Source organism: Salmo salar, chromosome 03 (assembly GCF_965601325.2).
Source record: "Salmo salar chromosome 03, fSalSal1, whole genome shotgun sequence".
In the NCBI taxonomy this organism is placed as follows: Eukaryota; Metazoa; Chordata; class Actinopteri; order Salmoniformes; family Salmonidae; genus Salmo; species Salmo salar.
Genome location: NC_138293.1, coordinates 9,149,429 through 9,164,232, shown reverse-complemented (window position 1 = coordinate 9,164,232; position 14,804 = coordinate 9,149,429). Strand labels below are relative to the sequence as shown.

The 14,804-nt window shown below is 41.1% G+C and overlaps 1 protein-coding gene across 2 annotated transcripts in view; it reads right to left on the bottom strand.

The window, feature by feature from the left end:
* The window catches only part of LOC106597174 (nuclear receptor-binding protein 2), a 56,804-nt gene extending 44,879 nt beyond the window's left edge, over positions 1-11,925 (bottom strand). The window contains exon 1 of one of the 2 annotated variants that reach the window (XM_014188406.3): positions 11,384-11,925. In XM_014188406.3, the coding sequence (XP_014043881.1) occupies positions 11,384-11,500 (117 nt within the window). In that variant the 5' untranslated portion in view covers positions 11,501-11,925. The remainder of the gene's footprint in view (positions 1-11,383) is intronic. The other variant, XM_014188402.3, reaches the window with a different exon arrangement.
* Between the last annotated feature and the right edge of the window lie 2,879 nt (positions 11,926-14,804).

Below are 14,804 nucleotides of genomic sequence, written 5' to 3'. Positions count from 1 at the left end.
CTAAGGCACGTTCACGCAGATGAACAGGGACCCTGGGCATCTTTCTTTTGGTGTTTTTCAGAGTCCGTAGAAAGGCCTCTTTAGTGTCCTACGTTTTCATAACTGTGACCTTAATTGCCTACCGTCTGTAAGCTGTTAGTGTCTTAACGACCGTTCCACAGGTGCATGTTCATTGTTCAATGAACCATAAACGAGCATGGGAAACAGTGTTTAAAACCCTTCACAAATGAAGATCTGTGAAGTTTGGGATTTTTACTAATTATCTTTGAAAGACAGGGTCGTTTCTTTTTTTGCTGAGTTTAGTTCCTTTCTATTCCTTTTTAAACCTTCGAAATATATACACACTTTTTACATTTAGTGCAACATTAAATTACTTCACCAATCAATCAGTGGGACTAGATCAGCTTGCTGGAGCAGGTCATCTATAGTTGTTTACATGCACTGGACAGACAAATGTAGGGCACGAGATGCGACTGAAATTTGAGGGTGGGGAGAAGGCAAGAGAGGGTGGAGGAGGCGGCTTGGCATCTTATGACATGCATTATCTGAATTAGGCCCACAGAATTATACCTACGGAGGAGCGGCTTCTATGAAGGGACTTTGAATGTCTTTGAACTTCAGAGAGTTGGCTTAACTATCGTTGGACCAGAGCTAGCTAGCTAACAAGCTTGTATGTGCAGAGCAGCACCAGAATAAAGCCAAACTTTAACTAGCGTTGGAAAAGTTAATCCATTATTGTCTGTTCCTAATTGTGATTCTGAGAAACCTCCAATATTGCCTTATTTTACATGACCCATTTACAAAATGTAATAACTTTGTTGCAGTGTTACATTGATCCACTTTGGCTGAAAAGCTCATAGAATGTTAAAGTGCCCTTCAAAATGGTTATTTCTTGCCCACTTTGTGGCCATAACCTTCATACTAGTTGAATCAGGCAGTATATCAAGCTCACAAAGCATGCAAGTTCCTGTACACATGTCAACAAATAGCAATTTGCCACAGTAAGTCACCGGCTAATTATCTCAGGCAGGCTATCACAGTCACCACAATTCCTAGTTTTTCCCTTTGCCAAGGAATGCATTGTGCCAGAGAACTCAAGCAGTAAATTAAAACTGTTCAGCTCACTTTAACAGGATTGGGTCAATTCCATTTCAAGTCTGTTAAAGTAATTTGTTAATGAAACATTTGTTAATAAACCCAGGGAATGTGTCATAACGCTGTCACACTACCTGAGAGTTCAAGCGGCTCACCGGCCAGCCCCCCCTTTTGACACGTTATCAGACTGTCTGCAAGCATAAAGGCTTACTGCTGTGTAAAAATAACTACACTGAACAAAAACAAAACACAACAATGAAGGATTTTACAGTTACAGTTCATATAAGGAAAATCTGTAGATTTAAATAAATGCTAATTATTGGAGGACGGTTAGACGGCCTCACCCAATTCTCTAAAACGTTATTGGAGGCTGCTTATGGTAGAGAAATTAACTATAGCAACAGCGCTGGTGACCTGACCGTGTGGCGCAAGGACAACAACCTCTCCCTCAACGTGATCAAGACAAAGGAGATGATTGTGGACTACAGGAAAAGGAGGACTGAGCACGCCCCCATTCTCATCGACAGGGTTGTAGTGGAGCAGGTTGAGCGCTTCAAGTTGCACGTCACCAACAAACTAACATGGTCCAAGCACAAGTTGTGAAGAGGGCACGACAAAATCTATTTCCCAATCAGGAGAATGAAAAGAATTGGCATGGGTCCTGATATCCTCAAAAGGTTTTACAGCTGCACCATCGAGAGCATCCTGACGGGTTGCATCACTGCCTGGTATGGCAACTGCTCGGCCTCCGACTGCAAGGCACTATAGAGGGTAGTGTGTACAGCCCAGTACATCACCGGGGGTCAAGCTTCCTGCCATCCAGGTCCTCTATACCAGGCGGTGTCAGAGCAAGGCCCTAAAAATTGTCAAAGACTCCAGCCACCCAAGTCATAGACTGTTCTCTCTGCTACCGCACAGAAAGCGGTACCAGAGCGCCAAGTCTAGGTCGAAGAGGCTTCTAAACAGCTTCTACCCCCAAGCCTGAAGACTCCTGAACATCTAATCAAATGGCTACCCAGACTATTTGCACCCCCCCCCCCCCCCCCCCCCCCCCACGCTGCTGCTACTCTGTTATTACCTATGTATAGCCACTTTAATAACTACCTGCATGTACATAATTACCTCAACACCAGTACCCCCTGTATATAGCCCTGCTATTGTCATTTACTGCTGCTCTAATTATTTGGTAGATATTTTCTTAAAACTGCATTGTTGGTTAAGGGCTTGTAAGTAAGCATTTCACTGTAAGGTCTACACCTGTTGTATTCGGCACATGTGACAAATAAAGTTTGGTTTGATGGACATTACTGCAGTCAGCATGCCAACTGCATGCTCCCTCAAAACTTGAGACATCTGTGGCATTGTGTTGTGACAAAACTGCACATTTTAGAGTGGCCTTTTATTGTCCCCAGCACAATGGGCAAGTTCGTTAAGAACAAATTCTTATTTACAATAACGGCCTACCAAAAGGCAAAAGGCCTTCTGCGGAGACGGGGGCTGGGATAAATCTTGGCAAAAGAGAAATGCTCACTAACAAAGATGTAAACAAATGTGCACAACATTTACGAGAAATAAAGCCATTTGTGCATATGGAACATTTCTGGGATCTGTTATTTCAGCTAATGAAACATGGGACCAACACTTTACATGTCGTGTTTATATTTTTCTTCAGTATAATGAGAAGTCACAACAAGTCATGTGAGTGTTACAGTGGAAGCCACAATGTCATTCAAATTAATACAGGAATCCCTTGAGGGCTGTTTGCCTCGATATGGATACATTTTCAAACATTGTCCTCCACACTCTTTCGTCCCCTGATAGGCATTTACTCTCATTGTTGGCGTTGATTAGATTCATTTATTATAATTTTGTGTCTTTGGGGTCATGTCTTGAGGCAGCATCTACGGAGGCTGTAGAGTAACTCAAACCTTGGACACATTTACCACATTGGGACGGTATGAAGACACCGGCCTAGTTCCTGTAATATTGTAAAAAAAAAATCTAATTTCCCTTCAATAAGCCTTGAGATAAAGAGAGGAGATACTCCCTCCCTCCCTCAACATCTGACTCCAGCTCATACGCTCCTCTTGATCCTGAAGCGCTCAGCTCATATGTAGAGTACTGAGTTACTGTTGGCTTGTACAAAAACCCAACCTAGTGTTTTGGTGATATACAGGTCTCTCTTGTACCCAATATTTTCAAAGAAAGGATCATATAAAACATTTAATAAATTGTGTTACTACCAAAAAACAGAGGGTTACAACAGGAAGAAAAAAAGAGAACTGTGATATGCAAAAGGTATTTCCGATAGCAACCATATAATATCGTGTAATATAGTAATATTGTCCACCTAAAAAAAAAAGGATTTCTGTATTCTCCATCATTGGAATAGCAGCTCTTCCAGCAGGACTTTTCAAAATGTCTCTTTTGACGATGTCCTTGAGAAGGCAGTGATTATTAAGTGCCATTCCGTCTACTCAAAATATTACGGTAATTCTTGTCAAGTCACGGTGCACTGTTTTGTAGACACAATGACATATCTCACCAGGACCCATCACTATTGACTGTAAAGAATGTATTCGGCGCGTTGTTCCGGTGTGGTAGAAAAGATAATATTGATGTTCAATCTCAAAGATGGGCCACATTATTGATTGCCCCGCCGACCTTGGTGTCATGGCAGTTATCTGGAAAGCAACTCTACAATACACTTATAGCTCACTATAAACCAGCCACAAACATTAAGCGATGACTCATGCATCACGTGTGTTTAGCTGGGCCAGAGCCTGGCTGTGAGAGAAGGCAAAACATATATTTTTTTTAAAAAATACATATTCCCGGGGGGAAAAAGGTTGATCTCAGCTACAGTAATGACAGATCTGAGAAGAACGATTTTGTTGAAAAGGTCTTACATTTCGGCTTTTCAAAAAAAATTATACTTTCTAACTTGTGCAGAGAAAAAAAAAAAAAAAAAGACTACGGTAATGTAACTTCTCCCTCCAATCACTTACATCCCTTTGCTGCCCCTCCCCCCCCCTTTCTTATTTTGGGGATCCCCCTTGAATGTGACAGAAAGGGAGCATTTTTGGGGTAAAACATTTTTTGGAATGGAATGCAGCCCAGGAGAGGGGTGACATGCTCTTGCAAAGTCTCTAAAGTGAGAGGAGGCCTGGCCAATCAGTGGACCAACAAGTAGTGGTGTATCCATTAGTCGGATTCTGTTGCAAAAACGTTCTGCAACGGAAACTGCTTACCGTTTACTCTATGAACCAACCGGCAGCAAACGAAACGGGGAGGGACCTATCTGAATTTGGCCAATACAAACTTGTTTCTGTTGAAACGTTTTCTAATATAATTTGATTTGTTTAACACATTTTTGGTTACTACATGATTCCATAGGTGTTATTTCATAGTTTTGATGTCTTCACTATTATTCTACAATGTAGAAAATAGTAAAAATAAAGAAAAACCCTGGAATGAGTAGGTGTGTCCAAACTTTTGACTGGTACTTTACACACCAAGCCATGAACATGAGTGACTGACATGTTTTCTGTGTAAATTCCAATGGGTGCAAAGCAACACCACTCACGATATATGATTACAAGTAGTGGCTAGAGCGTAAAAACGCCCACGTCCTTTGCCTTTCCAAGAAACCTGGGGAGAAGAAAAACACAACAGGAACAAGGCCATCTACAGAGCCCCATGTCGCAACATAGATGTCTTTCTGGATGTGCTTTTCGCTGGCAGTGAGCCGAGAGGGTGACAAAGGACAGAAACCCACGTCGGACTTGCTTTTCTTTCCTAAGGGGGGCTATTCAGGTACAAACAAGCTGGTTGTCCTCAAAAGATTGCAGGTTCTAGAAAAACATAATAGGAATGTTATCTTGTTGATGAGGTTCCTGCAGGATATGCTCGTGACTAGAGTCATATCGTCCAGAGGCAAAGCAGAGTCATGGAAATGTGCCTAACTGTCCAGGTGAAGAGCGCCCCCATATAGGCCTCTCAAATTGCCATGAAGATCATGGGTGTGAGGCAGTAGCCTTCTTCACTGTTGAACAGGCTGTTATTAGAGATTCTTTCAGACCTCTCCCATGTAATTCTCTCTGAGTATCAGCTCGTCCCCTCAGGCAGACCCTATAGGGTCGCTACGTGTAAGCTGAACAGGTATAAGCATCCTGCATTACCATGTCCATCAAATACCTAAACAGCAATAAATTAAGCCCAGCTGTGTTACTGAGCCACTGACAAAATATGTCAGGGCAGTTGTGCAATATGTATGTGGTTGTACGACGTGTACAATATCTATGACATGGGTAACGTGCAATGGATTTGTATAATTCAGGTATAATTCATGCTTGTTTTAAACACTGGCAAACAAGCAGGCCAGGAAAACATTGGTAGCTTTATGAAATTCTTCAGTTCCCGAAAAATTAATTTACTAAAATTACATTTGGAGAGAGGAGAAGAGAAATGTAGAGTCCTGTCCTTGCCTATGAAGTTAAAATAGACTGAAGACAAAGATTAAGTGGATTGGGTATTGTTACACAGGCTGGTTTATGTATGGCTGTATACACTGTATAAAACCATACACAAACCTCATTAGGCTGCAATAGATATTTTTCTCAATACTGCCCAATTTTGGGATGTTGACTGTGCAACAGTAAATAAAAAATAAAATAAAAAAGGCCCAATTCAAGGAGGCTGCAAAGTGTCAGACTTCAATATATTGTTGACTACAACAGTAGTTCGACTGGTCATTCAGCAAAAAGGTCCCCAATGAAATCCGTTACCGGGAGGAGAATGTCAACAAGTGCTTCTTTGAGTTATTACCTCTTCTTAAAGCCAATGCCATTTCAGTAGAGTAGAACCGCAAAGATTCTAACCTCAAGAGTTACAGAATGCCGGGTCAACCCAACAGGTAATATTGAACAGGTACATTCAAATGGAGAAAAAAAACTTCTGGAGGCTACAGACAAACCATAAAACGTTGCTCACATGTGCGCAAGTCACATCAGATACAGTAAATGGGCTAAAATGGTTAGAATACCCATGTAAATACCAGCTAGGACATTCAAGAGGACTTCAGGAAATGACTTCAAAACCAGCCGCTAGAGGAAACAGCCAGTGCCATAACCATCATGTAGACTTGGGCTTTGCGGTCGGGGTTGGACAGGTGTAATCCCATGACTCTGGATGAGAAGGTTGCGTGTCGCGTACCCAGTATCCCAGTCGCGTACCCATTTTATTTTTCATCTCTATCCCAAACCTTAACCGTTTGGAATGAGTGCCTAAACTTAACCCTTAACTTTGAAATTAGACGTTTGGTGAAATTGAATAATACAGAGCAGCGGTAGCAACAAAAACACTTTGAAATGTCTAATTCTGCATTAAGACAGCTTGTTGGTAAATACACAATAATTTTTTTTCAATAAAATGCAGTTTTGAAGTGAATTTACCTAACGTTTCAGGTGATCCAAATGACTTCATTCCTGACATGTTCACCTCTCTTAAAAAGGTCCCATTGTATTTCCCAAGTAGTGATGTTCTGTTCACAAAAAGCTTAACTTTTCCCCAAATAAATGAAAATGCTCCCCATAAATGTGTATCCCCTATACGGTAGAACCTGCAGATGATAGAATGTTGCTTACAGTACTGCATCTATTCCAGTCTTCCTCAAATCAGTAAGCTTAGAGTCCACTACAAAGGTTACAGCACAAGCACAAGGGCTTTCCTGATGGAAAGTTGAAGGTTATCTCCAGACATAACTCATGCTTTTGTCATTTTTTTCCACAGCTATGACTCGGCAAATGGGGCTTGCTCTGCTGATCGACTGCCAAAAGGGAAGATTAGACTAAGGGAGCGAGTGTGTGCCAGTTTAAGAGTCTGGATCAGTCTATATGTCGCTTAAATTTCAATAGAGTCCACATTTGAGGGGATTAAGAAAAATAAAATCTCAGTTGGAAAAACTTGTGTACACTAACCATTTGAAAAGTTATATGAATTTACTCTGAACACCCACGTCAAATGTGAACAGAGAGATGGCCTCAACAAGCCAATGTGCTGGAAAATGATCACAGCAGGATTTTCCCAAAGGTTTCATCTACTCTCATTTAATTCGCCCCAGCCCAGCCAGACATCCCTCCATCCGGTCCGAGATCAGATCCGCCAGCTAAATGGTAGTCTTGTGACGCTGCGCGTTTGCCGTCATTCTACCAACAATGATTTCTATTGTGCCAATGTGGTGCTTTCTGTTGACTCAGATGCTAATGATGACAGCATCTGCCTGAATTATTGAATGCATTTGGAAACATCAGCAAAAGTAAAATGTTCTATGCATCAGCTGTGTGTGCCAAATGTAATATATATATATATAAAACACATACATATATATATACACACATACATACACACACAGAGTTCATATATCATCCAATGTACCAACTCTGGATGACAGATCTAAAAACAAAAATAGAACTGTGTATATAGGCTTCCTGTTCTGTAGGAGACTGTCTTATAGACAGTTACAGCTATACATTGGCAGAGGAATGTGGGGTTTCCTGTGATGTCATGTCAGTCAGTACCTTCCAGAGTCACAGTATACAACACTCAATCATTCATTTAATTGCAGGGTACCCTATAGGACACTGACCGGTTGTCTAAACTGTAAGCTTTGTAGATAGCTAAAAAAAAAAAAAGTTAACATTTCTAATTAAAAAAAGAACTCATTGCCATGGTAATTTGCCGACCCCTCTATAGCGCAAAGTCTCTGGAAACAGTATGTCAAAATATGTGGAAAAGAGAATAGGCTAACAGATAATTGCAGTCATTTATTATAATAAATAACATAATTGCAGTCTTTTATTGTGTTGGATTTGTCATTCAAATCTGACCAATGCTGAACCCTTGTCAAGGTTGACAAAAGGAGGGCTAGGGAGGTATACTGCCAAGGGCTAGGGAGGTATACTGCCAAGGGCTAGGGAGGTATACTGCCAAGGGCTAGGGAGGTATACTGCCAAGGGCTAGGGAGGTATACTGCCAAGGGCTAGGGAGGTATACTGCCAAGGGCTAGGGAGGTATACTGCCAAGGGCTAGGGAGGTATACTGCCAAGGGCTAGGGAGGTATACTGCCAAGGGCTAGGGAGGTATACTGCCAAGGGCTAGGGAGGTATACTGCCAAGGGCTAGGGAGGTATACTGCCAAGGGCTAGGGAGGTATACTGCCAAGGGCTAGGGAGGTATACTGCCAAGGGCTAGGGAGGTATACTGCCAAGGGCTAGGGAGGTATACTGCCAAGGGCTAGGGAGGTATACTGCCAAGGGCTAGGGAGGTATACTGCCAAGGGCTAGGGAGGTATACTGCCAAGGGCTAGGGAGGTATACTGCCAAGGGCTAGGGAGGTATACTGCCAAGGGCTAGGGAGGTATACTGCCAAGGGCTAGGGAGGTATACTGCCAAGGGCTAGGGAGGTATACTGCCAAGGGCTAGGGAGGTATACTGCCAAGGGCTAGGGAGGTATACTTAAAAAAAACTAGTATGTGAAGTTTACAATAGAAATAGACATTGATTATTAGGCCTTTTCTATGTAAAGTCTTAATCATACTGGGTCCTAGCAGGAGAACAGTACTCCAACCAGCACTGTAAAAGGTATACCTACATAGAGAACAGACATTTTATGAAATACAAACTGGGGTTTCATGCCTGGACGAAAGATGGAAACACACTGCCCATGAAAGCAAAAGAGAAAAGGCTAATGTTGGTAATCTGTTGTTTCCACCAGGATACATTCATTGCACTTTCCTCATACTCGCCATCTCCTAGAAACCACAGAGGTGGTGCCTTTCAAGCCTCCTCATAAAAATCTAACAGGCATTCCTCAGAGCGACGGCACTAAACATATTGAGTGGAAAAACTCTGCAAACAAGCCTGGCTTTCAGCCTCTTTGTACGAATGGCTCGTTCTAACACGACACACCCTGCCCTAAAGCCCCTTGACACACACATACAAGTACACAGGGGAAACAGTGTCATCAGCACACCTTCACACAGACTTTAATGGCAGGAGAACGGACTAGTATGGTATCATAGGTGCCGAGTTGGAGGTTGTCTGACCCAGTCACCCCCCATTATCAGACATGTTTAAACATGATAAGTTTGTAAACTTTTTTTTAAACATACATCTAGAGAATGCAATGGGCGAACAAACTCAAAAGCCTTGTGTAGATTGCATTGTGTAAAAAGTTACCCACCACATGGTAATTTGATTGACTGTATTTGCCTATATTGGTATGACCATGACTTTGTTCAATTGTCAGAGCACCGAGTAAGCCTAAAGGACCAATGCTGAATGTTAAAAAAAAAAAAACATTGAAGGAAGAACGAAAACCTGCAGCTCATCAGCTCTCTCTAAAGTTGGACAATTCTTTTGCAACGGAGGCCTATACTATGGCTACGCCCCCGTCGCCCAATGTCGATGACTGCGCGACACCTATATGTGGTATGCTAGGGCCCCTGATAGTACTTCAATCATAGTTATTGGATTTCACAGTGAAGTGTCTGTCTACGTATATACCACACTTCATCACCCAGTCACAGGTACCTCATTTGCCAAACCCCAGTCTCACACCTAACCCCTATGCTGCCATAGTCTGTCAGGGGGAAAGTTATCAAGTCAGTTGCACAACTGAACGCATTCAACCGAAATGGGCCTGCCACGTCTGAATCAGAGAGGTGCGGGGATGGGTGCTGCCTTAAAAAGCGACGTCCATGTCATCGACAACCGGGGAGCAGGTGTTGTGGGGGGGGGGGGGTTAACTGCCCTTGAACAGCAGATTTTTCCACCTTGCCAGCTCAGGGGTTCGAACCAGCAACCTTACTGGCCCAACGCGCTTAACCGCTAGGCTACCTGCCACCCTCATCTACACAGCCAGGCCTAAATGATTCCCAATCACTGCAGACCAGCACTGCTACGTTAGCCGTACAAGAAAAAAAGAAGAGAAGCTCATGACGCTAACGTCTCTGAAGCGTAAAAAAAAAAAGGAAAAAAAAAAAAAGTGCAATCTGTAATATTTACTGCTGTTCGATTGGCACTTCAACACCCAATAGCCTAATTTAAAACTATCGAGCCGGTCAAGAACGTGCTACTCTCAAAGGAGGATGTCTCCCATTTTGACGTGGACATTTAAAAAAAATAAAAAAAATTCACACAATTGTTGTTGTCCATATCTTGCCAAAGTATATACTTTGTAGACATGTTGTGTGTTCTGCTATTTTCCCATGGAATCCTACTTGGATGTTTCGATGCATCACAACAAATTCAAGTGGATAAAGGGCAATTTAAGATTCTTCAATAGTCAATGTAATAAATGCCTGCTGAGTTTAGTAAAAGCGTCATATCCCATCAGAGCCCAAACTAAGCATGTTTTGCTCCATCCTTGGTAAAACAATATATATATATACACACACATATAACACAATTTCAAAAAATATATATATTATATATTAAAGCACTCAGGGTAAGCAAATTGGCTTACTTAGTGATGCGTAGAGTTTAAGTGTCATATATATATTTATTTATTTTTTATTTATATATATATTTTTTGTATTAAAAAATGTATAGCCTCAAAACAAGGTTAAAACTATCTCAGTCTTTGCATCCATAGCTTTGTCAATTAATTTGAGATGTTACATTTCTTCAGCCCCATCCTTTAGCTATTTACCAAAACAGAAGCGGGGTGAGGATTTCCCCTTTAAAGACATTGTGTGTTTGAGGTACACATGTTCTCCATAGATCAACAGATCTTCAAATAAATAATCAATTTAATATAATAATCCTATATTCTGTGCATCCCAAACAATGTCTTAAGAAGGGAGATCTTAATAAAATTAGATGGACTGTTTGTAAGGCGTTCTAGACATATTTTATAATACAATGTCATATTTTGTTATGTCAATGGCTATACGTTTCTCTAAGTTTCTTGAAAACAGCCAAAAGAAAAAAAATCATATTTGTTTGAATGTTAAGATTTTGTTTTTGTTTTAAGCTAGCTACAACATTTCAGGCATTACAACATAAATATATTTAGCAGAAAGGACATGTTTCGCTGTCATGTAAGGCTAGTGGAACAGAGAAATGTATAGAGATGACATAATAATTTCATCTGCAACATTGTAGCCACCTGAACGTGACCCTTATTGCGCAACTGAAGAGTTCGGCATTCATTGGCGAACTAAAAACAAGCTGTACATTGCGCATGTGTCATCCACGAATTGAACAATTATCTGAGAAATACAGTACCTGTTCCTTTCGCTTCTGCCAGCGACCGCAAGGGCTTTCTTCCAAGATTTCACTCTCATCCTCGCTCTCTTCCTCTTTCCCCCGACACCCCGAATTCTTCTCCTCGGACATGGTCATTTCAATCCAGTCAATTCCCCCCCCCCCCCCTTTTTTTAAAGGAACGCGCGTTTATAAACTCAATTCCTATGTTTAGCCTACCAAGATTAATCCGATTTGCATATGTTGCAAAATGTAGAAACTGTTACGAATTCCACGGTTTAACCTGCAGTCCGTGGCGTCCTCTCAAACCACATCCAACAATCAAATGAGTTGTCAAAACAAGCGCATTCCCCAAGAAAGAGCCAATAGGGGATCTTCCAGGAGGTGCTGCAACACGCACAGCCGCCGCTGAACTGTGCTTGAAGTAAGAGCGGGTGGTATGCCACACTATACAGTCTTTCCATAGTGGCCTCTGCGGCTTTTTGGAAGAAAAAAAAAATGGGAAGATCTCAATCGTATCCTCCTCGTGTTCTCTCTCGTCGTATCCTTCTCAAAACCAATTGGATGAGAAAGTCAGAGGTCCCGCCGCTCTGACTTTCTCCTCCAATGGATTTTGAGAAGGATACGAAGAGAGAGGACGCGAGGAGGATACAATTGAGATTTTCCCTTTATTTCCTTTCCGTCGGACTAGTTTCTGTGCTCTTTGGCCACTTCCTGAGTTTTTTGTAATGTAAATACTACCGTAAAAACTGAAACGAAAACGCACGCCGATTGTGGGAGAGGACGTCTTTTTTTTACCCACCTCCTACTCCTACCAAGCATATCTACCTCTCATGCAGTTCCCTCTTTTTGATTTTACATTGTATTTCATAGCCTACTTATGTTTAATAGGCTATTGTACTGAATAGCAATGTCCTTTGGGTTGAACAGGAGAGATTACATTCCATAATGTGTTTTCAAAAATAAAATATTTAACCTTTATTTAACTAGGCAAGTCAGTTAAGAACTTGCCTAGTTCATTGAGACAGCCCATGACAAAGGCCGAGGATGACCGCCCGGCTCAGGAAGTATGAGGTGAAGGCCCTCCTGTCTCTGACCAGGTTCTTTGCCTTCAGCGCAGAGACTTTCTCCCTGGCCGAATGCGTATTTTGTCAATACCCATGGTTCTTTAAGATCCCAAAACCATAAACACAGACCAGGGGCAGACAGAGATAACCGCTTTAATCTCATTTTTCTTTTCTCTTGAACTGCTTACTGGTAAATAACAACAAATCCAATAAACAGGGTTGTTCTGGCATTTGTGTCCCTTGCTATTGTAACCACGAAAAACACGTTAAAATTAAATGATAAAACATAATGCAAGTCATTTATACTGGAAAACGTTGATTAAAGCACTCAGGGTAAGCAAATTGGCTTACTTAGTGATGCGTAGAGTTTAAGTGTCATATTTTTGGGATTTAGACATATCTAATTTATTTGAATCCTAGAAAGTGAACAAAAAATATTTAATCTATTGTATAAATCAATAAAAACAAAGGCTAATTAAATACCTTTTTTTTTTTTTTTTTTTACTAATATGTGTGTCCCTCAGTTTTGTCATTGGTGTTACCGCCTTCAAAATCCCTCGTTGATGATATACAAGGACCTTGAGCATTCTCTCCAGCGGCGAACAGCCATAGGGTCCTCACATTTATGACTTACTAAAAGGGTATGATTGGCTAATAATATTCCTTAATATAGGTATGTCTAAATCCAGTGTCACTCTATTTAAATGAAGAGAAATAACATTGCGAGCAAAATGATTAATCATATCACTTTACACTGCGTGCACAATTATTAGGCAAATTGTGTATTCCTCGGGATTAATTTTATTGTTGAACAAACACAATGCTCTCAGTCAATCCAAAATGTTATTGAACCTCAAACCTGAATGTTTAACAAAGGAAAAGTGAGTTTTGTTTTTCTCAGGGAAATATATAAGTGAGCACAATTATTAGGGAACTATTAGTGTGCAGAATTATTAGGCAACTAAATTACAAAAATAATTTCTCTCAACTCACTTGTTTATTCTCAATTTTTAGAGAAAGTGTAACAGATAAGTATCACAAAATGACAATTATATAACATTTTTGACCTTTCAAAAGTATTCAGTGACCAATATAGCCACCCTTATTTTCAATAACTGCCATGAGCCTTCCATCCATGGAGTCTGTCAGATTCTTGATCTGTTCACGATCAATTTTCACTGAAGCAGCAACCACAGCCTCCCAAATGCTGTTCAAAAAGGTCTTCCATCAATGTAAATCTCACGTTTGAGAAGGGCCCACAAGTTCTCAATAGGATTTAAGTCAGGTGAGGAAGGGCGCCAGGTCATTATTCAGGCATCTTTGAGGCCCTTGCTGGCTAGCCAAGCAGTGGAGTACTTGGATGCATGTGATGGAGCATTGTCCTGCATAAAGATCATGGCCTTCTAGAATGCTGAGGACTTCTTCCTGTACCACTGTTTGACGAAAGAATCTTCCAGAAACTGGCAGTAGGTTTGGGAGTTGAGTTTCAGTCCATCTTCAACCCGAAAAGGTCCAACTACCTCATACCCCTCCTTCACCTTGCTGGCACCTGACTCAAGGTGGTTCCCTGTGTCCATTACTGATCCAGCTACGGGCCCATCCATTTGGTCCATCAAGAGTCACTTTCATTTCATCTGTCCATAAAACCTTTGAAAAATCTGTCTTCAGGTATTTCTTTGCCCAATCTTGACGCTTCAACTTGTGAATCTTATTCAGTGGTGGTCTTGTTTCAGTCTTCTTGACCTTGGCCATGTCTCTGAGCACTTGACACCTTGTACTTTTGAACACTCCAGGTAGGTTGCAGTTCTGGAATACGGTGGCACTGGAGGATAATGGGTTCCTGGTAGTTTGACGTTTAATTCTTCTCAAGTCTTTTGCTGTTAATTTGCGCCTTTTCTTCCCCATGCGGTTTTTGCGCCCCAGTTGACTATTCGCAACAAAATGTTTGAATGTCCGGTGGTCACCCCTCAATAGTTTAGCTATTTAAATCGTGTCGTATCCGTCTGAAAGGCATTTTACATGTTTGGCTTTTCAGTGTTTTATTTTTTCCTTTATTTAACTAGGCAAGTCAGTTAAGATCAAATTCTGGGTTAACTGCCTGTTCAAGGGCAGAACGACACCCTCCCTCATTACACAAATACATATACAAATACATATCACCTGAAAATGATTAAATCCAATAAGCATTCAAGTTTATATGGTTTGGAGTTCGAAAATGTGAATAGAAACAATGATAATATCAGAATACTCACTTGCCTAATAATTGTGCACGCAGTGTAGTAAATGAAGGAATGATGACCTTTTTGATTTGAGCATTTGTGGCCTCCATTTCAGAAAATCCTAATTTACCCGCCCAAAAATATCTCGTTTTTTTT